Raw genomic sequence first — 24,611 nt, forward strand, 5'->3', positions numbered from 1 at the left:
AAATTCTTTTTTACGTGTTTGGTGGGGTACAAGGTCATAATTTTTATCGTTGCATACTTCAAATAACGATGAGAATCAGCATCTTTAACGCTACACGTTGGTACGGCTACTGTTTATACAAAGGTCGCTAGCAGACGACAAGCAGAAGGTAGAGTGGGAGGGCTCAAGTTCGAAGGCCATGTGAGTAGCCTGAGGCTTACATACCATGTGATGTAATTCAAAATCGCCAATTCACCTCTATCAGCTGTTATCAAGGGTAAGTTATGTCACCTCTAGTTCTCCTTCCACTAGATTTCTGGTTCCTAGCGCAAGACTATATTTCGAATTGTCATACGCCCTGTCGAACTTCATAACCCTAAGGTCCGTCTTGTTGCCAATTTTATGTGGCGAAATTAATTAGTACGGCAATGTACGAGAGAGAAATGCCGGAAGAAGTGAGTACCTGGTCAGGGCAGCAGTCGACGTAGTGGCTTCTAAAAGTGATTTAACCAACCATCAACTTTTTTTTGACAGAAATAGATATTGATTAATCCGTTTTGTCTTAAATTATGGACCTTTGACCTTAAAAACTGTGCTTTAACCCAGTAAGTCTCTCAAAATCGGAGTGCAAATGAGACTTAAAATTAGCATGTTGCGTTTTCTACTCTAAGTGCACGTTCTGAAGATATCTTTCTCATTTTTCATGATTTGACTATGGTTTTTGTTCCTATCTCTAATGACTTGTTCATTTGGCAGGTAACCACAAAATTTAACAGACAACATGGCACAGAAAGAACAGCAACGGTATGCAAGATGGTATTTTGGTGGATTGGCGTCTGCTGGCGCATCTTGTGTGACCCACCCCCTTGATCTGCTAAAAGTACGTATGCCTAGTTGTGGCTAGGCAATGTAAAATTTTGATAATATTTTTGATCATGTCATACAATTTTCTACTTTGCAGGTTCACCTTCAAACTCAACAGGGAAAATTATCTCTTCTGAGACTAACTTCAAAAATTGTTAAAGAGCAGGGAGTTACAGCCCTTTATAATGGTTTATCAGCATCACTGTGCAGGCAGCTCACATATTCAACAGCAAGATTTGGAATTTATGAGGTAAGGGATTCCATTTCATTCACATTCATTTTCTTGCTTCAATCCTTTGCCAGGGATTTGAATATTAATTCTATACCAAACTGAGGCTGGCCAAATCTATACTACAAAATATGAACTTCAAAGGAGACCTACCTTTGCTTTTTGGCCTCTTAAATATACTGTGCTTTGTGCAAGCTGTAAGCTTCACTTTGAGGGGCTTCTTTAATATCTGCTGTATTTCTTGATGTGAATATCTTTGAACTGTGTAGGTTGTGCTGCAGGTGACACAGTTTAGGAGACACTTGTTTCAAGGTAGAAAATCTTGAGGATTTTGGAGTGGTTTAATATTTCTTTGGTCTTAACAAAAAATAAACTTGTCTTTAAACTAATTACAATATTTAATTTTTCTGCATTTGAAATGCTGATGCATGTGTTTTACTGTCCCCTTCCAATCAGAATTTTTTTCATGGCTGAAGCTTATTTTCGGTTATGATAACAGTGGGAATTTTCTTTAGATAGTGTGTGTGATTAACTGTGTGTTTTGTTTGTTTAACAAATTTAGATGAAATGTGCCATAGTTTTTTTTCTCTTAAATTATTTACTTCCTCTTCTTTTGACATTCATTTAAAGTTTTGTTCTCATGTTTTTCTAGGTTTCCAAGCAAATGGTTTCTAGCAAAGGAGAACCAGTTTCATTTTTGACAATGGTTGGTATGGCATCCCTTTCTGGAGCAGTTGGAGGATTTGTTGGTGTTCCAGCCGACTTGGTTAATGTAAGAATGCAAAATGATGTTAAGCTACCCGTTGAAAGCAGAAGAAAGTAAGTGGTTGCTGCAGGTCTAATAAGAAAATTAATTTAAGGCATCATTATATCTTATATATCTGATATTTGCAGCTATAAACATGCAATTGATGGTTTGTGGCGAGTTTGGAGAGAAGAGGGCACTCGTCGCCTGTGGGGAGGTGCAAGTGTTGCCACAGGGAGAGCAGTGCTCATGACAGTCGGACAGTTGTCGTTTTACGACCAAGTGAAGATGTACCTATTGGCCACTCCTTACTTTGATGATAATGTCATAACCCATTTCACCGCAAGTCTTACAGCTGTAAGTCCACATGTTCATATTGGGATGAGTTGCAATATAATGTGTAATGTAAACTGATTTTTCAATCCTTCATGTTTTGTTTGAAGGGTGCTGTTGCAACTACTCTATGTCAACCACTTGATGTCCTTAAAACAAGGGCAATGAATGCAAAACCAGGAGAATTTTCGGTAGGTATCATAAAAATTGTGAAAAATAAGTACTTTGGTGGCCAAAGTTGCATTGCCTACTTAAAATATTTTTTTTGTTCTTTGTAGAACTTGTGGCACGTGGTAACATACACAGCAAAGTTGGGACCCCTCGGATTCTTCAAGGTTAGTTCAAAGCACCCTACCAAACCTTAAAATTTGGCTTATGTGCTGTTGTGCGGATGTGTAAACCAATTTTTATGTATCTGTTACAGGGATACATTCCAGCATTTGTTCGCTTGGGCCCTCAAACCATTCTAACGTTCATGTTCCTAGAACAACTGAAGCTGAACTTTGGTTACTTGAAGTAAAACTTAATCCTGCCAGCGATGAATGGGCTTTGCTTCAACAGTAGTTATATGGACTGAATTAATTTTCATGCAATAATTTTGGTACCATCATATGGTGCTTTTGTAGTACAGGGTAGTCCAGGTCTCATGATTGTTTGTTGTTTCCATTTTTAAAAATCAAACTTTTACGTGAGCCCAAAAAATGCATCAAAAGAATTTTTTGGTGGCTTGTGTGAAACCTAGCACATTTACTTTAAAGCACATCTTCTGACCTTGGGCTGTAGTACTTCTATGGAGAATGATCTGCTTGTCACATGTTTAAGTTTGTCATACTTTTTTTGTCTATTCAAACAGTTTTGTATTTAGTTTCCGGACCAAATGATCTCCCTTTATATTTTATGTTCATGTCTTTGTATCTTTACATTACAGAATAATTTTCTTTTTTGCTGTAAAAAAGTTACTATTAACAACTTCTAGAAACAATTTATATGAACTGACAGTGCCTTTTCTTTCATTCAATTTTGGATGATGGTTCGGTATTAGTTTGGTAGTGCAGCAAAGCAATGTCATTGTCCGCGTATTTGTAACCGTCCCTATGTATGCTGGAGGATACAAAACAAAATGATAGAAGATAATAAACCAAGTTAGTTAGTTGATGGTAAAATTCTATTCAGAGCTGACACATAGAATCAGTTGTTTGTACCATTCATAACACCCTGAATATTTATTTTAGAACTATGCTATGCTAGAAGCTTAGGAGTTAGAAAGAGGGGGGAAAAAAGAGTCCTCACGCTTCCTTGATTAGGTGCATGCTTCTGGACTCTGTAAATTCATACTGCCATATTTTTTGAGAAGTTTAGCTGAAGTTTTTGTTGTGATAATTGCATGAGTTACACTTGTTACCTCTGCTTTTCACAGCACTCGCAACTACCTTTTGTTGTGACTGTTAGTAGTTGTATATCAGTTGAGTAAGATGTTCATTTGTTGAGTTGTGACAGAAACATCAGAACCGGTTATTTTTCTTTGCATTCTAATCCTGACACTGCAGTTATAAGATTTTCCTCGATTTGGCTGTTATTGCCTCTGGGTTAATGTTAAGTGTTAGTTTTATTGAGCTCTGATAACAAAATGTGATGGCTGTTAAATTATTTTAATAACAATTTATAGAGTGTGCCTGTGTTTATGAAGTAAGTGCCTTCAATTTTTGTAACAAACGTTGGGCCCTTTTTAACTAACATTCCATGACTTCATTTAGTGGGGACCAGGTGTTTCTTTTGCTTTTGTGATAAATAGGTGTGCTTGCTGTTTCCAGTGTCTAGTGGCTAATCCGAAATAGAATGGCAATTCTCTTTGCCAGTAATATAAGCCTTCCTAGAAAATATTGAACTGACATGACAAATTAGTCTCTGAAGTGCTGTGCATTGTGCATTTTATTAAAGTTAAGGTATATGCGACTCTAAGGAAGCCATAAAGACATTTAAATGTATGACCAGTTGGTCTCTCATTGACTTGGCTTCCTCTAGAAATATCCTACCAGTGTAGACAATGCTGCATTTTTTCTGTTTGAATTCTTCTTGTTTTTGCTTTAGCTCTACAGCTTGTCATCCTATTTAGTTTCCAATGTCTTTGAATTGTTCGTCCTTGTCTTCAGCAAAGACATTACCAATGTTTGTATTGGTCACAGGTGGTGAAGGTACTGAGAACTAGGGTATAATTTAATGGAAAATATTTTGAAAGAAGACAACTGTTTTAATTCATTCAATTTGTCTGAGTGTTAAGTTCTAGAGGAGGTCAAAAAACATCTTGACCCAACCTTGCTTCTTTGTAAGGTTTTAAGTGGAAGGGTCACATTTATTTTTTACGCTTTGTTTGTTTAAAAATCAAAACTGTTAATCTATTTTGAATAATGCTATTTATTATTTGTTGACAATACTAAGAAATGAATAAACCTGAATTTTTTTCAGAACAAATGCTTTTTTTAAATGGTCAAATAGGTGGCCAACATATTGGGCACTATATGATGTCCTTGTGTGACAATGCAAGGGGACAATGGAATGGATAAAGAAGGAACAGGATTAATAGTACTTCTGATCTCTTTAATAAATAGTACTTCATGAAGGTGGCAAGATTGATTTGACTCAAAAATAAATAGCCATAATGGAGTACAAAAATACTATATGGATTCCAGTGCAAATTGTGTAAGGAGGCCCACAATTTCGATTTGACAATTGACATAGAGGAACTTCCTTTGATAACAATTTCATAATAGAAAATCATAACAAGGACACTTTGTACCATAATCTGCTCAAAGTGAGCAGGCAATGTCAATACAGTAATTGCAACATTTTCATAGTTTAAAAAAGTACTACAATACACATCAGTACAAAACAAAATATAGATTCTTGATTACAGTAATAATAATAAATTAATATCACAAAATAGTCAGCGACGACTAGAGGAAAATTTCTAGCCGCCCTGCTTCATTTAGTGCGTGGCAGGGCAGCAGCCTCAGTAGTGGCCGCCTTGGTAACAATGCTATTGAGGTAGCTGGAGACACATTCCCCATTCGGCACACACAAGCATACAAACGCTCACAAAACAACCAGTTACACTTAAAAGAGGAGAATGTTAAGAACAAATAAAAAGGACATCCACAACATTCATATACAGACATACACTATCCTATTATTTGGTTTGGACTTCCCTTGACGACTACCAGGGATATGTGAACAGAACTATGATTAAAACTGTTAACAATTAAAAAACAAAAGAAACAAATGCACAGGGAAGGGAAGACAATCACTATAGGAAGCACTTAAACCTGCCATTCTAACAGAACACACTTAAATCACCAAGAGATCAAATTTCACATGACAAAGGTTACATTTTCACAAGAAAAATATATCTGTCACTAAAACGTAATTTGTCACAGGAGACACGACCCCATTTCATGGTGGAGCAAGTGTTTCGTGACTGGCAAAACGAGACTGGTAGTCAACACGTGGCACGTCCACGAATCCAGGACGTTGGCGGAATTCAAATGTTCCCGCGGGGCGAAGCCAACCTTCACCCGGCGCACACTGCCTCCATAGGAACTGCCGGCAGCCGGCTCACTGGGGCGAGGGTCACAGGCGTTGCAGGCGTTACAGGGTGTAGGGGTATTCTTCCAGGTAGCGGCACAGCGTCGTGGGCAGCTCCAGCTCCTTGATGCGCTCGCTGCGCGCCTTGGGCGTCTCGGGGCAGGCCGAGGAGGCCGCCGTCTTGAGCTGTCTGTGCACGGCCAGCCGCGCCAGGTGCTGCAGCCCGGGGACAGTGTGGCGCCGCGGCGCCGTCAGCAAGATGTGGGAGTACACTTGCCCGCACGCATCCACCCACACCTGCACGCGGTTGCCCGCGCGGCTCTGGTGTCCGTCGAGCGCGCTGGCCTGGCTGGCCGGCGGCTGGCAGGGCTGGCAGGGCGGGCAGGCGCGCTTGCCCCTGTTCTCGGCGTAGTGCTCGATGAGCTGCAGCACGCACGGGAAGAGCGGCATGGTGGGCGCCAAGTGGGGCTCCGCGTCCAGCCGGAAGCCGCCCGCGATGTAGAGCAGGCGCACGCTGGTGGGGCCGCGGTCCGTCTGGACGCTCAGCGAGAAGAGGAATCGCGGATCGCTGGAGTCCCGCACCAGGAACGTGCCCGGTGCGGCACTGCGCAGCGTGGCCGCGGACTCCTGCCAGGAGAAGCCCTCGTAGTACCAGCCCGACGCCTTGAGCGCCTGCGTCGTGGCCTGCAGCAGTCGCAGGTCGGCCTCGGGGGTGCCCGCACTGTCCGCGGCCACGGCCTCGGGGGCCAGCGCGCCGCCGGGCAGCACGAAGGACAGCGGCGTTGACGGCGACTGCTCCGGGGCGAACGAGCCGCAGGGCCCGCAGGCGTGCGGCGCGCCGGGCTTGCCGCGGGGGTGCTGCTGGGGCTGCAGCAGCACGGGGGCGTCGTGGGGGTGAGGGCCTCCATGGCCGCGCTCGTGCAGGATGCCCCCGCCCGTCAGCCGGTACTGCACGCCCTTGAGCGCGCAGGCGGGCTGGGGCTGCGGGCGAGGGAACAGCTCCAGCCCCAGAGTGAGTGGCGCGGCGGGCATGGCCGGCATGGCCCACGCGGGCAGTGGCTGCGGGGGCGCCGCCCACGCCGGCAGGGACATGGCCGGCATGGCCAGCCCTGGCGTCGGCCAGGTGGTGGTGGGAGGCGGCGCGGGGGTGGGCATCATCGCCCAGGTTGGCGTGGACCCCGGCTGCCCCGACTGCCATGGCCACATGGGCAAGCCGGCCGGCAGCGTGGCCGTCACGCTGATGCTGGACGGCGCCGCCGACGGCGTCGTGTTGACCACCACATGGCCGCCGTTGAGGGAGGCGGCGCTCGACGCCGTGATGGAGAGGCTCAGCATGGCGGAGCTGGGCGAGTGCGCCGGTGGCGGCACGGGGCTGTGCTGGCCCGGTACCCAAGCGGCAGGGGCAGCGCCGCCGCCCTGTATGGGGGCGGCCGTGGGCCCGACGTCGCAGGGGCACGGCGTGGACGTCGGCGACGTCGGCGGAGGCTGCGTCGGGAACTCGTGTCGGCATTTGGGACACACGGCGGTCAGCACCATGGCGCCATCCCGAAGAACCACCTGCAACACACGCAACACCTGTTTACTACAGCGTTCTGGGAATGGCATTGGCAATGGCAACGCTAGATTGCGACGTGCTGCGCGCTGCGTGCTCGCGTTGCGGGAGGGAGCGCCTCGCCTCGGCAGACAGAGACAGACTCGTCAGCTGACAGGCACCCCTTATCAGTTCGGCGGCTCCACTCCGCAGTTCGCACCGCCGTTCAACCACCGGGTCGATTGCGACAGTCCCGGCCAGGCAGGCAGGCAGGCAGGCAGGCCGCCCCAAACTCGTCAAGCAGAGCCAAGAGCCTGCCGTGCCTGCCGTCTGGTCGCGACTCGTCCTCTGTGCCCTTGTTCACGTTGTTCACCCCGAGGCCAGTGCCCCGCAGCCCCGCTCGGCCTGAGCACCGCGCAGTGTATTTTGCGGAACAATTCCTTCAACGAATACACGATTGCGCGGGCAGGAGTTTTCGCTTCTCGGAACGCAACCTTGACGGTCTCTCCGCCGCCGCGCCGCGCCACGCCGCACCGCCTCTCCGCGGAATGGCGCGGAGTGGAGTGGCCGCGGTACTACTGCAAAAGCACGCCGCCGCGCGGCCCAAACGGCACTCGGGAACACATCCTCGGAAAGCCAATGAATATGCCGAAGCGAAATCGGCACGAACTTGCGAGTCATTACCATGGGGAATCGGGGCAGACAAAAAAAGGGGACGAGGGTATTAAATTTGAAGCCGCGTTCAAACATGCACGCTCATTTCGTCTGCCGGCACGTCCGCCCGCAGCGCTCGAGCGTTTGCACAGCTAAGGTACGTAATCTTCGGCAGGAACAAAGTCTGCCCCGAGGTTGGCTAGGTCGGCAGTGCCGCCGCACGGCGCCGCACGGCCCAAAACGCCGAGTGACGTGGGCGCGATAGGCTCGCGGGTCGTTGGCGCCTGTAAGTCCGCGGCCGAGGCGCCGAGGCTCCCGGTCCACGTGAGCGACGAGCGACGACAGTGACACGTCCGCTTCGGCTCCGGAAGGCCTCCGGACGAGGCCATGACTCACGCCACTCCGCACAATGGTCGGCCGGTCGGTCCGCCTGGCGCTGCCCGCGACGCTGCGGTGCGACTCGAAGAAAGGTGCGCGACACGTCATGCCGAGAGCACGGGGGGCGAGCGCGGGACGCCGTCGGGGAGGGCGGACCCCCCACCCCCCACCCCTCCTTTTCCCGCGGCGAGACCGAAAGCAGACGTGCTGTAAGTACTGTAGTATACGGGCGTGGCACGGCGGCACGGCCACGCCGAGCACGACGACGGCGGCCCCACGGACGGACGGACGGACTGACGGGATGACGGCGAGACCGCGGCGCGGCGACCTGCCGCACGATACGCGGCGCGGCGGCGCGGCCGCCTGCCAGAAGCACGAGCAGAGCACCACGCAGATGGGCTGCCAGCGCCAGCAGGCTGATTCAGAAAGGGCGCCGAGAGAGAGGCGGGTCTCGTCGGCGTCCATACGTGAGGCGACCCGTGAATGCGAGAGAGACCCCCTGCCACCCAGGCACGCCGCGCGGCCGCGCCGGGGTAAAGGGGGTGGGGGGCACCTCCCCCCACGGGGCCACCGTTATATTTGTCGGCGAATTTCGGCGAAGCGCGGCGCGGTGGACGAACGTCGGCCTTTGATTTGTTTGCCGCGTTGGCGCTGGCTCCGCTGGGCGCCGGGCGCTGCCGGGCGTGTGTGCTGAGCCGACCGGGGAGCTGCACAGAGGCGCTCGCACTTGTTGGACGGCCAGCAGAACGATTCCGAGAGTCGTTTTCGTCGCTGTCTGTCTCTCTCGCACCTGCAGGGGACACCCCCATGAGTGCGAGGGAGACAGAGCGACGAAAACGACGACTCTCGGAATCAGTCTGCAGGCGGCCTCGGCGCCGCGTTGACGTCAGCGTCAGGACGACGTCCACGACGTCCATCCACGGCATGGCCGTCTGCCCTTCCGGTGGCGCCGAGCGTCTTGTGTCCGACCCACGCATTCGCGGCGCGGCACGGCACTGCAAGGCTGCAAATCGCGATGCCAGCGTGCCGGGCGCCTCCGCCGCAAATTCGGCCGCGCTATATATATGCTTTAGTCCGGGGGGTCGATACGACAAGACCAACAGGGAGAGTCGGCGGCACTGAAGTAGCGCCGCGGCTGCCGTCGTGCCACTACACTGTATAGCATCAGCATACGTAGCGCCCCGCCGGCGCGGCTTCGCGACTAGCCACGGCCCGCCCAGTCCGACGCACAAAAGAAGTTGCGGGGGAAAACGACGGAGAAGAGAGGATGGTCAGTTCCAGGTTTCGAGGTTGCAGTCCTCGGGCGTGGCCACGCCTGCCACGCCAGCCACTGCACTGCGAGCAGCAGCGCCGATTTACAGCGCCGTTTCGCGGGACTTGGGACGCGCGGCTTCTGCTTAGGGAATTACTGGGCCTGGCCGGCAAGCCAGTGGCGCGGCAGGTGCAGCACTGGTGCAGCACTGGTGCAGCACTGGTGCAGCACTGGTGCAGCCATCGCCACATCATTCTGCGACGCACCGGGAGACTGCTATCGGCGCTCTGTCCCTCTCGCACCGCCGCGGCGCGCCCCACGAGTGCGACAGAGACAGCGCGCCGAAACGGCTCTTCGGAATCGGCCTGCTGGTGCTCATTGTGCAACTCACTTCACGGAAACGCGCCGCGCTGCCGTGCTAGGCCCACGGTGCGCAGTGGACTGATTCCGAGAGTCGTTTTCGTCGCTCTGACTCTCTCGCACTCGTGGGGCGCCCCGTAAAGGTGCGAGAGAGTCAGAGCGACGAAAACGACTCTCGGAATCGGGCTGCAGCAGGGCCGAGCAGCGAGCACCACCGCGCTCCCAATTTCGCGTCGGCCGCGTCCTTGACAGACTCCCGAGAAACGAATGAAAAGCCGAAAGCCCCCGCGGCACGGCCCGGCGGCACGGCTCGGCCCGGTGGTGGTGATGGTGAAAATGGAGTTAATAGGGTGGGGCGTTCGCAGAATCGTGTCGAAAGGACACTTTGGTAACCGGATAGGCTCGCCGAGTATCGGGCCACGCTATTGGAAGGTTGGCAGGGGGAGGGGGCAGGGCAGGCAGGACCTTCGTGGAAGTGTCGCACCTCCGGGAAGGACTCCCAGCACCGGCCGAGCGCTGGCCTCTGCAGGGCCTGCATTCGCTGCACTATGCAGCCGGCCCGCGCGCTGTTGCCACGTCGGCAGCCCCCCCCCCCTCCCCGACCTACCCCAAGGGGGTCGTGGCGAGTAAGCGCCAAATCGGGAACAGCCGGCCGCGTGTGTCCCTTCAGCACCGCCAGTTATGCTCATGAGCACGGCCCCTTTCCCAATCCTCTGCGCGTGCTTGTCCGTGTGCATGCGTGCGCCGCGTGTGTGAGTGCGGTGAGCTCGCAAAACAAGCAACGGCCGTTTTCGCGGAACGCTTCCGTCAGGGAGGAAAAGGGGGCGGAGGTGGCGGGGCGCGGGAATGCGCGTCACCGCCGCCCCGGCCGCCCCACTCCGTCAAATACGCACACAGTCACACGGGCGCGACGTCACGGTAGTCAGTCCGTACCTACTACTGTACCAACCCACGGCCCCGCGGCGCCGCGTCCAATCTCTGGCGCTCCGCCCGCCTGGCCCTGCCTGGCTCAGCGAGTCGCGGCGAGGGTTCCGCGGATTTTGCGACGCGCTGCGCGCTGCAGACCGATTCCAAAGCGGCCTGTCTCTGCCGCACTTGCGGGGCCACAGGCACAGAGCGACTCCCCGGAGTCGCTCGGCACGGCGGATGTGCGTGCCTCCCACCCTTTACTACCTCGTGGGAGAAATCGCCTTGGCGACCGAAGGCGGAATCGGCAGCGAGGACCGGCCGCCAGGCAAACGAGAAACCGTGGACTGATTCCGAGAGTCGTTTTCGTCGCTCTGTCTCTCTCGCGCCTCTGCGGGACGCCCCATGAGTGCGAGAGAGACAGAGCGACGAAAACGACTCTCGGAATCAGTCTGCCGGCCGACTAGTGCGGGCAGTTCCAGTGGCAGTTCCGGCCGACGGAACGGCACTGCCAGCGACACCGCGTAGCGCCAGCGCCTCGCCCCAAAGTCCGGCCCGAGTCCGGCCATCATCATTCCCAGGCCGGTCTAATTGCGACGCGAGGCCTCGGAGCACGCAGCGCCGCAGCGCGTCGCAGCGCCACTTCCAGGACGACGTCGACGCGGCGCCGCGGCCTTCCTGGAAGCCTCCAAGTCTGGAAGCGCGCTACACTGGTACAGTCTCATCGGGGGCGTGCTGGCAAAGGCCGTCGTGGAATAGGGAATCAGAGCGGCTTGCCGGCGGCCCGCCTCTTCGCGCACGCCTCGCCCCGCGCACCCTTGGGCCCCACCGCCGCGACGGCCAGATCGAACGTCCGCCTGACGTCACGGCCTCCGGGCCTGACGGGCCTGCCACGCCAGCCGCCCTACACGCGAATCGAGCTGGGCCGTGGCGAGCCGGCGGCCTACCCCGACGGGGGCCAGCCTCGAGCCGGCAGCAGGGGACGGGGGTCCGACCGGGTCCGACCGGCGGACGATGCCTCTGTCACTTTCGCACCCCTACGGCCTGCGGGGACGCCCCTTGAGTGCGACAGAGACAGACAACGACTAGAGCGCCTTGACGCGGGCACCCGTAAGTAACCGAGCCGCCGGGCGCGCGAGAGACGGAGACAGTCCGAGCGAGAAATAACCCCTTTGAAGCGCCGGCCGCGCTGCCGGAGCAGCGGCAGGGCCCCGCAGGGGGTTGGTTGGGGCTGCGTGCCCCACCAGCCTCGCCGGCCTTGGTCGTGGGAGCGCTGCGTAGCGCTGCGCGCAGTGTAGTATCACTACGGGGTACATGTACTGGGAAAGGCAAAGAGGCTGCTGGCCAAAAATGAACACACAACACACTGCCCCCACCCCGCCCTTTTTGTCATCCTACCGGCCTGGCTGGCCGTGCCTCGCCGCCCCGCCCCCTTCCGACGAACTACTAGGGGTATCCATCCACCGTTTCCAGGCCGGCGGGTCATTAGCCGGCGGCTGCCTCTCTCGCACCTGTACGGGACGCCCACGAGTGCGAGAGAGACAGAGCGACGAAAGCGACTCTCGGAATCAGTCCGCCTGGCGACGTCCTGGACTAATGGCCGCGTCGCATGACGCCGTCCTGGCAGTGTCCTGGCAGTGTCCTGGCGGCGCCGCGGCGGTCATGAGAAATTGGGCGGCGCGGCACGCACACGCCCGCACCGGCCCAAAGGCCCACCCACAGGCCCACAGGGCCGGCACACCATCAAAGTGGGATTACGCGCGTCGAGCGAGCGGGATCAGCGGGAAACAGCAGGAAAAACAACAACAAGAAAACAACGGCGAAAGGAAAACAAGGCAGCGCGAAATAGAAAATTATAAAGGGCCGCAGGGCTTTATTCGGCTTTATATTGATTGCTATTAAAAGGGAGACGCCCTCGGGGGCCGCGAGGAATCGGCGCTGGGGGTCAACGGCACCGGACGCGCCGCGGACACGCGGACACGACTCGGACACGACGTGCCGTCCATCCACGGCACGCGAACCGCCACCGCTACACGTCATGGAAAGCAAACTTTCATGCCGCGTTCCCAGAAAACGCTTTGCGCAAAATGATTGGCACAGAATCGGAAAAAAATGGAAACGTAAAAAAAAAGAGGGCCTCCCGGCACTCTCTGGCCTTCCAATATGATTAGGGATGCCGGCCGGGCTTCGAGGAACCGCCAGCAAGGCAAGGCAAGGCGGCGAGGCGAAATCCATTTTCTAATCATTTTTCTTGCAACGCGTTGAAAGTCGAGCCCCATCCATGCTCGTGCGCTAATCCTGGGAAGAGGGCACAAGCTGCGCAAGCCGAGCGCGAGCCAGGTGTGCTCGCCAGAAGGTCCCGGACCGGAGCACAGTGGGCCAGAAGACCGGTGGAGGCGGCCTAGACGCGTTTTGATCTCCAGAGTCGCTAAATGGCACCCGAACCGAACGTGTGACCCCACCAATGGATTGCTCTCCGAACGAGGAATCCATTGGTGGGGTCACACGTTCGATTCGAGTCCCATTTAGCGACTCTGGAGCTCAAAATACGTCTAGAGTTTTGGCCGCCTCCACCGGTCTTCTGGCCCACTGTGCGGAGGCCGTCCCGGAGGCCATCCGCCCCTCGCGGCCCCCCGGGCACAAAGGCGATACAGGACCCTCCCCCAGCCACCGGCTGCACAATAGCAAGCAGCGCGTCTCGGGTTGGCAGTGGAGGTGGAAGGAGTGTGCGGTGCTGCGCGGTGCTGCGCGGAGGGCCTATCGATTCCGCGAATGAGATTCCATTATGTCTCTTCAATCACGCCCGCCATCGCCACTGCGCCGCACCGCGCCACCGCGACTCGCCGAGGCTAATAAACAGCCCGTGATTGTGCCGCGGCGGAATGCAATTTCACAGCCCCCTGCTATTTATACCGCCAGGGCAACACCAGCACGTCGAGCGTTGAGACCCCCACGGGCCATGCCGCGGCCCCGCGGCCGCCATGCCCCCCGCCCCGCCCCGAGATGCGCGGCGCGACGGCGGCGCGACACGCTTCGCGGAATTCCCCGAAGCGACGCGAATTCGGCAGAACCGGCGGCCAGCCCTCTAGGCCCGCCGAACACGGCAACACGGTCTTTGTCGCGACCGCCGGAAGCGCGCCCTGCAAGTCGAACCCGCAGCATTCCTCGGCCGGCCGTCGCCAAGCCGTGCCGTGACGCAACGCAAGACGCGCCATTTCGGAGCCCTTCGCGAACCGGTCCGGCGGGGAAGGGCGCCTTCAGGGCGGCGCGAATCAATTCCCCGAAGCGCAGACAACTCGCTTACGCTTACCGCTAAAGCGATTGTCTTATCGATAGCGGGAATAGCACAAGGCGATGGCACGACGTGTGCCTTGCCCCGCCAGCCCCGCCAGCCTCGGTCACCAAGTAGAGTGGAACGACAGCGAGCCCCGCCCCGCCCCGGCACCGCGATGAGAAAGTACCGCACGAGCAGGAGCGGGCGCGAAGGGCCCCCAGGGCCGCCGGGGCGCCCAGGCACGCCCGCTCCCAATCCCAGCCCGGATTAGTGCTGTGCTCGCTGTGCTAAGCGACTCCACAGCATGAGAGGGCAGCTTTCGCGGGGCGGGGCGGGGCGGCCCGCAAGCGCGCATGCACGAGCCCCACGGGTCCCTTGGCGTCTGATAGCGGCCGGGGGGCAAAAAGGGGTTCTAAGCCCGGCAGCGTGCTGGGCTGGCTGCTGGCTTGCTCGGCTCGGCGAGTTCACCGGGACAGACCGCTGGATCGGGCAGCAAAGCCGCCCGGCAAGCCTAAGCAGCTAGTACTGCTCCTCTTCCTCCCGGAATCCTGGAAGCTCCGAGCGCCGCACAGCCAGCACAACGCACATGCGGGCAAGCGACGGCAAGCCGTGCTGGGCCGGGGTGGGGCCGCCCGAAAAGCCATTACTGCGAGACACGGACGCACACACACACACACTGCCCGATGTGTGGCCGCTAGTACTGTACTCTGCGTACTCGTAAGCCATTTACCAGGAACCTTGGGCCGGTGCCGCTTCCCGGCGGAGCCGTGCCGGCGACCGACCCGAGACGGGGATTTCTCCTCGCACCTGAGCGCGCGCGAAGCCGTGCGCGAGCGTGCGCGTGCCTGCGCCGCTGCGCCGCGGAGGGGAACGAACAGCGAGCAGACTGCACGCGGCTCGGCTTGGCCAGCAGACTGATTCCGAGAGTCGTTTTCGTCGCTCTGTCTCTCTCGCACTCACAGGGCGTCCCGTATGGGTGCGAGAGAGACAGAGCGACGAAAACGACTCTCGGAATCAGTCTGCAGGGGGAGGTTCAACAAGGACTAGAAGCGCAAATAGTGGCAGACAGTGACGCAACAAACTTGGGGGCCGCCGCCGCGCGGCTTGCGGTCTGGGCGTGGCGTCACAGGGCTGGGCCGCGACGGCGCGACGCGCCTTGGCCAAACTGTCGTATCGGGCAGCCCGGCCCCTACCCAGCGGAGCGAGCGGAGCCACGGAGCCGGCCGCAGATGGGTTCCTGGAACGGCGACCAAAGCGACGCGGCACACTTCACTGTGGATTTCGGGAAACAAAGCCGCCCCTGCCTGAGGCGCGGGGGTTGCTGGAAGGGAGGGGGAGGGCGCCAGCAACAGCGCCGCTCCAGGCTCCCTGCCGCCCCACGCCAACCCACCCCCGCCGGAACAACTTCGAGGACGTTGACCCCGCAGTGATTGAGGCCCGTGGCGGGGCGTGGCGCCGGGCAGAGGGCGCGGACGCGGCCAAGGGTCAGGCCGTCTGCAGGCTGATTCGTTTTCGTCGCTCTGTCCCTCTCGCACCCATACGGGACGCGCCGTGAGTGCGAGACAGAGCGACGAAAGCGACTCCCGAGGTCAGCTTGTTATAGGATATAGTTTGAGGAGCCGGTCGCACCCGGCGGGCACGCCGACGGACTTGGCCAACTTGCAAAATGGAACACAAGGTTGCGCCGCGCTGCCCGTTGGACGGGAATAAATTGATCTCCCTTCCCGGTACGGCGAACAATAAACCAGCAGGCAAATTGGCAGTTTTTCGATTTTGAGAAACAGGAACGGGTATCAATAATCGCCTCTCGTGTGGGGAGCAGCGAGTCCGTGCCGGAGACTTCGGAGAGACCCGCAGGCCGGCTCGGCTCGGCCCGGCCGCCACAGCCTTGCTGGCCCCACGCCGCCCGCTCCTCTCGAAGAGCCATTCTGGGAAGCGAGGGGCTTCGGACTCCTCTCCTCGGACGTTGCGCGCGTTGCGGCCGGCAGGCTGACTCCGGAGAGCCGCTCGGTCTCTCTCGCACCCGACGTAACGCCCCATGAGAGCGGCAGAGACGATGGCCGTAGGGCTCGGACTCACGCACTCGTAGGGCCGCCGCGGCCGCACACCACGTGACCCAGGCCGTTTGAATGGTGTAGTAGACGGCCGATGAGCCCCTAAACCCCGTGCGGCGCAGCCCTGGCAGCCCTGCGGCGTGGCCCTGCGGAGGTCTCGTCAGTCTGTCTCGCTCTCACCCACACGGGACGTCCCAAGAGAGCGAGAGAGACAGACCTCCCCCTCGGGATCGGCCTGGTGCCCTGCCCGAGGCTTATCTCGCCCACATCCGCCCTCCGCCACGAGAGCCGCCACCCCGCCGGACGAGCCGCTTTGACACCAAACAAAACCCCGATGCGGCGCGGCACGCAACGCACGCAGCGACGCTGGAGGCGAGGCAGCCCGGCCCCAGGCACGCCGAGCAGGAAGCGGTGGCCATGAATAGGCCCAGGCTCGCAACGGCCGGATGGATGGATGAATGAACGAATGAATGAATGATTGCCGAGCCGCGCAGGCCGCGCAGGCCATGGCCATGCCACGGCCATGCCATGTGACGGTGCGTCTGGCCCGTCGGCCCGTCTGGCCGCGGATGTAGCGGGAGGAGTGCCGACGGCTTAGCCGGGTGAAAGTGCTGGAGTCCTGGGGGCCGCCGCGGGGCTCAGACAGCAGGCCGCGAAGCTGTCGGTGCCGTCATCGCCGTCGTTCTGCTCTCCGCGACGCGCTGCGGTCATGCGGCGGACTGCAGTCCGTCTCCCTCGCACTTGTGGTGTCTCCCTCATAGGTGCGAGAGAGACAGAGCGACGAATGCGACTCCCGGAATCAGCCGACCGCCCACCCCGGAATGCAGCGAGGCCGGCAAGCGGCGGGCACGGTGCGAACGCGGAGCGCGGCGAGACCCAATCGGACGGATTCAATTGGCATCTCGCTCCGAACGGAGCTTTCGTCGCGCAGTCTCTCTCACACCGAGTCGCAGCGCCCCGCGAGTGCGACAGGGACAGAGATGAACTGTTCGAAATCAGCCTCCCGGCATCGCGCGCGACAAAGCGACAGAAATGCAGGGAGAATATAATATAAAGGGGGAGAGGGGAGGGGACGCGACTTGAGTCCTTTCGCAGAGCGAGCAAGCATTGTCTGCTGGAGGCCCAGCCCAGCCAGGCCGCCAGGCCCAGTCTTCCCAGAAACGGTCTCTGCTCCGCTCCTCCGGCTCGGCTCCCCGGCCGGCCCGGCCGTGCGCCGCTCCGCTCGGCAGCGCGCTGCGGGCATGGCCTGCCGCACAGTGGGCCAGAAGACCGGTGGAGGCGGCCAAAACTCAAGACGCGTTTTGAGCTGCGGAGTCGCAAAATGGGACTCGAAACGAGCGTGTGACCCTACCAATGGATTGCTCTCCGAACGAGGAATCCATTGGTAGGGTCACACGTTCGGTTCGAGCCCTGTTAAGCGACTTAGCAGCTCAAAACGCGTCCAGTGTTTTGGCCGCCTCCACCGGTCTTCTGGCCCACTGTGTGCCGGCGCGCCGCGGGGTTCGAATGTACCCGAGTGGTACCCGGATTCCAGGTCCGGCCTGGTGGCCGCCACCGACTGGCCATGTGCGATGGCAGAGCGCTTAATCGGCCCGCCCGGGCGGCTAAAGCCTGTTAAAGCCTCTGCGCCACCGGACGTGCCCGATGACGTTGGAGCCCCGCGAGAGGTTAGGGGCGGCACGTGAAGCACATCGCCCGCGCCTCACCTTGGTCATGAAAGTAGTCCAGCTTGCTGCGGCAGATGCGCTCCGCGGCGGTGCATCCTCGGGGTGGTGAACAAGAGGTGAGGTACGTAATCCAATGGGCAGTGGCGAAAGTAATCCAGTTGGTGTTCACAGCGTCGCGCACTACTACGGGGACACGGCGAGTCGGGCGCGGAGCGACGTGAACACGTCCTTCCGTCGTGGCAGCGCTCTGCGCACTGCGGGAGCGCGCGCGCGCAAGCGAGCAGCGAGAAGCCAGGCGAGGCGCGAGAGCGTGCACTGCACCACCTGCCCCCTCCCCCTCCCCCCGCCCCGCGCTCCCGGCCCCGGCCGCGACGCCAGCGCCCCCCTCCTCCTCGCGCCGCGCGGCCAACCGGCGAACTAAGCGCGGCGGGGCCCGGCGAGGGAGGCCAGGGGCGGGGCGGGGGCGTCGCGGAAGGGAGGGAATTCTGTGAAAAGCGTTCGTGTGCGGCCCTTTACCCGGAAAGCTGTGCCTGTGTGCTGTGCCGGGCCGGGCCCACGGCCGGTGTGGAAACCGAAACGCACACACACACACACGCGCACACTCACACACATACACACACACACACACACACACACACGCACACAGGCGCGCGCGCACGTGTGTACTGTGGGTCGTCACACGCGCGGAGCACCCGAAACTGAAATTCGCACCTGCCCTGCCTCGGCCGTTGCTCCCCGCGCTGCGCTCGGCTCCGCTTGGCTCCGCTACGTCCAGCTCCAGCTTGACAGCGACAGCCGCCTCGTGGGTCGGTTCGACGCATCTGTCTCCCTCCTGGTGCCTTACAGGCCGAGTGTGACAGAGACGGAGCGACGAAACGTGCCTTTCGGGCGGCGGCCAGCGCTGGCCAGCGCCCGCGAGAGGCAGGGTAGGCAGGCCCGGGCGACGCGGCGACCGCGCGGCGCTGCCGGCCTGCGCGGCGCGTGACGGTGACGCGTGTGTGACGCGTGACGCCCCGTGCGCGGCGCCGTTCAAACTTTGAAGGGCGGAGGGCAGATAAACCGTTTCTGGGAACGACACACATGCCAGGCCAGCGTAGCGCGGCGGAGCGCCACCCGCGCTTGCGCCAACAACGCGGACCGCGAAGCGCGAACGGCACTTGCAACACTCGCGGCGTGGGTTGCCGGCGAGGCGCCCGCCCGGCCCGCACGCCTCGGTGCGCCACAGGCTGCGCCGCTGCGCCGCGGTGCGACAACAGGCCGTCGCCCAATCACCCACTATCGCGGCGTTCGGAAAAAACTGTTGTTGACGCTCAATAAGTGCTCGGCGACCATCCTGTACCAACCGCCTGGCGGCAGTTGGACTCTTCTTTGTACTTGTGAACGGCCGCCGCTGCCAACACCTGGATTTCACCCAGTTTCCCCGAACCCGATCACACACTGATAGGACGGCCAGAGAGTCACCTTGACGAAGACACAGCGGCTCGAGTCATGAGGCAGTCTAGCTCGTCAGTTTTCCTGCTGCGTCTGCTTTATGAAACCGGCGGCAGGGAAGTCCAAACGCCGAGCTGGGTTTCGCCGGCCGGCTTGGCGGGCTTGGGGTTTCTTTCGCCGCGCGGCGGCGTGACCCTTTCATAAACCGACCGCGTCGTCGTCGCCGAGCCTCCGCCCCGCCCCTCCCAGTCCGACCGCCCCGCCGGCCGCCATCAACTCGACCACCGCATCGCGCGAGCCGGAAAAAACGCCGGAATTGCATTTCTCGGGAAACGAAACTGTCGCCGGATACGGCGGCGGTGTGACGGGCACGGCGGCACGGCGAGGACGGCGACGGCGGGTGGCTGTTACACTGTCAGGCGGCAATTACGTCAGGGGACGAGGGTGGCTGGCGGTGGCGGTTGGGCGTCCAAGCGACCCGCACAGGGTCCAGAAAGCGGTGCCGTTTTCGCGTTTGCGACGTCGTTTCGACTTTTGACGTGTCTGTTATGAGAAAGGCAGGGAGACGCGGTGGCTTTCGTCCTACCGTTAGGCACGCCTCGAGACACGACAATCGAGACTCGAGCAGGGCATTTCGGCCATTGCAGGGCACGCCGCGCTGTAGGGTACTGTACGCGGCGCGGGCCCGCGCACTGTCACTGTAAGAGTGTATTTGACGACTGTTTACCTTCCCAGCGCGCACCTGGTTCGCGCCGCTCGATATGCCTCGCACGGCACCGCCGAGACTCGAGCAAGGCAAATCGACGGGAAATTTATTCTAGGATTGTGTTGACAGGTGACAAGTTCCGTTCCGAATGCCGACGCAGCGGTGACCGCGCCGCCTCGCGCCCTCCCACACCCACTTCGACGCGGTCCTGGATGGACACCCCGGACCGCAGCGGGTCAGTGGCCCCGGCTGTCTCATTCCTGTCTCTCGTCTTTCTCCTGGGGCGTCTCTTTTAGGTGTGAGGGAAAGAGTCAGTCCGCTGGCTTCCCAGTCGGTGGCGTAAGTGCGTCCGGCTGCCCAGCCCATGCCGAGCAGTACGCCGTGTACGCTGCACGCCTGCACGCCACTGCAAAGGCTGCCGGGAAAGGCATCCTCCGTCCTCGCGGTCTCGCAGGTGCCCCGCCCCCAGCCCCCGCCCCCAGCCCCCGCCCCCAGCCCCCGCCCCAGTGGGGCCCCCAGGTGCCACTGCCACACGAAAGTGAAAGCTGCTCGCGGTTTCTCGACTGCAGGCTCTGGCTCTGCAAACTGATTCCGAGAGTCGTTCTCGTCACTCTGTCTCTCTCACACTCATGGGGCGTTCCGTAAAGGTGCGAGAGAGACAGAGCGACTCTCGGAACCAGTCCACTGCAGGCTGCAGCTGTCGGCGGACTGGTGGCGCTGCGGACATCTCACTCGCCGCTGCCCGCCGGCCGGCCGTGCCATGCCAGCAGGACGGCCGCCGACAGGACGACGGTGGTCTTGTCGCGGAGCATGAAGTGGTGGAGCGTGGCGCCCGCTGATCAAACGAACCAGTCTAGTGTCTATCGCGTCGCCCCTTCCCCTCCCCCTCTCGCGCGGCGCGCCTGCCGAGCGACGTGCTTCTTTGAACCCTTTACCACACTCCAGTAAATTCCAGAAACGAGCCTTCGTAGTAATGGGGTAGCGGCGACGCGGGGCCTGGCGTGGCCTGGAGTCTGTCTCTGGAATCGTCGAGCCGGGACTCTCGGCGCGCCGCTCGCTCCAAGTTTTACCAGCAGAACAAATTGTCTTCGGCGAAAAATATTATTAGAAAACCTATCTTCGTTCATGGTTATTTCTAAACGCGTTTGTTTTCATCCGTAATTTTTTAAAACAGTTCTTTTTGTTTTGTTTTTTGGTTGTTGCCTGTTTGACAGCCTGATGGAGTGATGCCGAGGCACGCGTGGTGCTGCGTGCCTATCGTGCGCTGCCGGGTCGTGCCGTGCCGCGCCGTGCCCAACAGCACCCATTGCCTACAATGGCCCAAATTGGACGCATTGAAATCCGGACCGGCAGGGCGGGCAGGGCGGGCAGCGAGGCGGTGACGGATGGACCCAGCGCTTTCGTCGCTCTCTCTCTCTCTCTCTCTCTCTCTCTCTCTCTCTCTCTCTCTCTCTCTCTCTCTCTCTCTCTCTCTCTCTCTCTCTCTCTCGCACTTACGGGGGCGTTGGGCGTTCCGCATAGGTGCGAGAGAGACCGAGCGGGGCGCGATTGACAGCGAGCCTGCTGCTACCTGAACGAAATAAAAACACAACAGGGGCGAGGTAAAAATGATAAAAAAGGGTGAACCGGAGCGGGCCCCGGACACGACGAATCGACAAAGATGACCGTCTCTGCGCGGGGCGGGGCGGGGAGGCAGGCTACTGCTGCTGTTATTGCTTGGACAGTAGAATCAAAATCTCCCCTGTCATCACATCCCGAGCATCCCGAGCGTCGAGCGCCCCGAGCCTGGAAAAGCTTCTCGGAAGGGCGGGAAGGCGATGGCCTATATTATGCACAAATTACGTCGCTATCTCGCTCCGGCTCGGCGGGCTGGCCAAGGCCTGGCCGGCCTGGCCAAGGGCCGCGCTCCGGCTCCCCTTTCCCCTTTCTTCAGCCTTCGGCGTACGCCCGCCGCGTACTGGGAAGCGCCACGGAGGTTCAAAGAGACGAAAATAATTAATTCTGCTTTCGTTACGATAGGACCCCGCTGTGCCATGGCTGTGGCCGCGGGCCCGTCCGCGCCAGCCCTCCGAGCCCGCCAACGAGAAAGGGGCAAGGGCGGCCAGGGCGTACATTAGTCGATTCCCCCTCCTCCCGCACCCCGCGTTCGCGGAAGACACGCGCAAACAGGAAAACTAGTGCGCGGCTTTGGTCAGCCACTTTGGTGGCGCAACCGCAACGCCTTTGTGTGTAACGAGGGTGCGCGAGTGCGAGAGAGAGAGAGAGAGAGAGAGAGAGAGAGAGAGAGAGAGAGAGAGAGAGAGAGAGAGAGAGAGAGAGAGAGAGAGAGAGAGAGAGAGAGAGAGAGAGAGCGAGGTGAGGAGATAGAAAATGGAAAGGTGTGGTGCGACTGTGTGACATGGGTGACATGTAACGCGCGTGCTATCTGCGGTGACCCCGTTGTCGTGAGGGTGGCGGTGCGGCGGCCTGCACTGCAGGGCCTGCCTGGTACTCCACCGCGGCGCGCGCGGCCGGCAGATGCGGCGGGGAGTGGCGGAGTGGTAGAGTGGCGCGGCGAAACGATTCCGGAGAAAAAGATCGGTCCCCGCTGCCACGCCATGCCAGCCGTGGCCACGCCACGCGCAGCTGGTCGCGCAGCTCCTGGAATAGCAGACGCCGTCACCGGCCCTGCTCGCCCCGCCCCCGTGCCCGCCGACGGTGGCGTGGGAGTGGCGGCCCGGGCCAAATCACTCGGGAACAGAGAAGGAAAGAAGACCGAAACCTTTCCGATCCACCCCGCCCGCGTGCGTGGCCGAAACTGGAGCGGCTGCGTGGCCGCGTCGGCGTGTCGACGTGTCGGTGTGTTGATGCGTCGGTGTGTCACCCGGAACGCGGCAACGGAGTAACGACCTGCGCCTCATTAGCAGCAGGTCTATTAGCGGCTCCAGGAAGCGCCGGCCTGCAGACTGATTCCGAGAGTCGTTTTCGTCGCTTTGTCTCTCTCGCACTCGCGGGTCGTGTTGCGCAGGTGCGAGAGAGACACGGCGACTCTCGGAATCAGTGTGAGGGGCGCGGACGTGCACCGGGACCTGGGCTGGGGACGGCCCGGCGTTGAGCACGCAGGGCCCGGGTAGCCTAGGCAAACTCGCCGAGGACGCAGGTTCGACTCTCCGCGGGGTGGCCCAGTTTTCGTCCAGGGGCTTCCCGGGGCCTGCCACCAGGGCGGCCCGGGCCCCACGCGGTGAACACGGGGGACACACATCAGCGCGTGGATGGAGGGAGTCGGGGATCCCGGCGTGCTGCCGGAGTGCTTGACCTGGCCGAGGGCACCCTGGACGCCGTGGGCCGCCGCGGGCATCCCCAGCATCATGGGGGGCACGTCCACGGCGGGGAAGACCGCGCAGAGCTGCAGAGGTGACCCGCGTTCAGCGGCCTGGCAGCGCGGCGGCGCGGCGGGGGACAGCGCGGCGGCTCTAAGCGCCACGGCACGTCCGCCAGGCGGAGCGCGAAGCCCAATCGGCCGCTTGAATGGCCGAGGAGACGAGACGGGACGGGAGTTCCTGCGGGATTCCGCTGCACCTGGCCGTCCCGCTAATCTGTGGCTCGCGCGAGGCGGCCGCGGGAAGACACACCTGCACTCTAAATGTAGGGTGCCCAGTAACTGGGCGCCTTTGTCGCCCGCCCCACTTTTTAGGGTGCCAAATGTCGCCCAGTTTCTGGGCACCTTTGTCGCCCAGTCTCGGGGTGGACAAATCATACAGTAACCGGCCCTCTCCCAGGGTAGAACATGTTCAGGTGTCTGCGACTGAGGTGCCTAGATTCTGGGCACCTTGGGCACCTCAGTCGCTGCTGGTCCATGGGTGGAGGCAGGTTCCTTAATGGTTTGTCCACCTCGAGACTGGGCGACAAAGGTGCCCAGAAACTGGGCGACATTTGGCACCCTAAAAAGTGGGGCGGGCGACAAAGGCGCCCAGTTACTGGGCACCCTACATTTAGAGTGTGGCCGCTGCCGCGAGCACCGGAACTGCAGGCTGATTCCGAGAGTCATTTTCGTCGCTCTGTCTCTCTCGCACTCACGACGCGTCCCGCGTAGGTGCGAGAGAGACAGAGCGACGGAAACGACTCTCGGAATCAGTCTTAGGCACGCCGTCGTTGGCCAGGGCCGAGTGCCGGGCGGCCGAGGGCGCCGTCGTCGCTTCTACCCCCGCGGTGATGGGGCTTCCGAGAAGGACAACCCCCGCGGGCAGGGCGCGGACCCTCTCGCTCATATAACCAGAGGCCTTCGTGAATCACGGCGTGATAGTAGCCCGGCGTGCCGTGCCGTGCCGTACCGCCGTGCCGTACCGCCGTGAACGCGGCGCCGTCGTGATAAGCCCCATCCAATTAGGGACGGCAGCAGCACAATTTCCCCGAAAACGAGCCGCGCGGTGTATCTCTTTACGGGGCCGCGGGTGCCGCGTTCGTCCTGCCGAAACGCGCTGTGTTGTTACGCTGGCGGCGGCTGAGGCCTTGAACCCGGCCCCGGATCGCCTTAGCGCGAGATTAAAATTTGTTGGGGCGGTGATTATAAGTTGTAAGTCATCGGAACGAGGTAACTGAAGCGAGAGCTTCAGAAAGCAGTTTCCCCACTCGTCTTCCGACTCCGTCCGACTCGCGGCCGAGGCCCAAACCGCAACGCTGCAGCGTGCAC

The 24,611-nt window shown here is 59.3% G+C and overlaps 2 protein-coding genes across 4 annotated transcripts; one reads left to right on the plus strand and one right to left on the minus strand.

The window, feature by feature from the left end:
* The first annotated feature begins 109 nt into the window (after nt 1-109).
* Nucleotides 110-4,619, plus strand: LOC117649717 (mitochondrial dicarboxylate carrier). 3 transcript variants are annotated; one of them, XM_034392692.1, is made up of 9 exons: nt 266-434; nt 514-584; nt 736-859; nt 941-1,093; nt 1,725-1,891; nt 1,967-2,174; nt 2,261-2,341; nt 2,429-2,485; nt 2,575-4,619. In XM_034392692.1, the coding sequence occupies exons 3-9, from the start codon at nt 761-763 to the stop codon at nt 2,668-2,670; spliced, it is 861 nt and encodes a 286-aa protein (XP_034248583.1). In that variant the 5' UTR covers nt 266-434; nt 514-584; nt 736-760; the 3' UTR covers nt 2,671-4,619. The 3 variants fall into 3 exon arrangements, with proteins under 3 accessions (XP_034248581.1, XP_034248583.1, XP_034248584.1); XM_034392690.1 differs by lacking the exons at nt 266-434; nt 514-584 and adding an exon at nt 110-256; XM_034392693.1 differs by lacking the exon at nt 514-584.
* Nucleotides 4,620-4,724: 105 nt separating this feature from the next.
* Nucleotides 4,725-18,115, minus strand: LOC117649715 (uncharacterized protein Rv2082-like). Its single transcript, XM_034392688.1, has 2 exons — nt 17,845-18,115; nt 4,725-7,286 (listed from the first exon to the last, which is right to left on the minus strand). The coding sequence occupies exons 1-2, from the start codon at nt 17,851-17,853 to the stop codon at nt 5,793-5,795; spliced, it is 1,503 nt and encodes a 500-aa protein (XP_034248579.1). The 5' UTR covers nt 17,854-18,115; the 3' UTR covers nt 4,725-5,792.
* Between the last annotated feature and the right edge of the window lie 6,496 nt (nt 18,116-24,611).

This window comes from Thrips palmi, unplaced genomic scaffold (genome assembly GCF_012932325.1).
Source record: "Thrips palmi isolate BJ-2018 unplaced genomic scaffold, TpBJ-2018v1 HiC_scaffold_4, whole genome shotgun sequence".
Taxonomy (NCBI): Eukaryota; Metazoa; Arthropoda; class Insecta; order Thysanoptera; family Thripidae; genus Thrips; species Thrips palmi.

Excerpts from the sequence above, each read along its gene's own strand:
- LOC117649717 (XM_034392690.1), top strand. The coding sequence starts at position 761 with ATGGCACAGAAAGAACAGCAACGGTATGCAAGATGGTATTTTGGTGGA. Across the intron at positions 1,094-1,724 it reads CAAGATTTGGAATTTATGAG|GTTTCCAAGCAAATGGTTTC; the intron begins GTAAGGGATTCC and ends ATGTTTTTCTAG. Across the intron at positions 1,892-1,966 it reads CCCGTTGAAAGCAGAAGAAA|CTATAAACATGCAATTGATG; the intron begins GTAAGTGGTTGC and ends TGATATTTGCAG.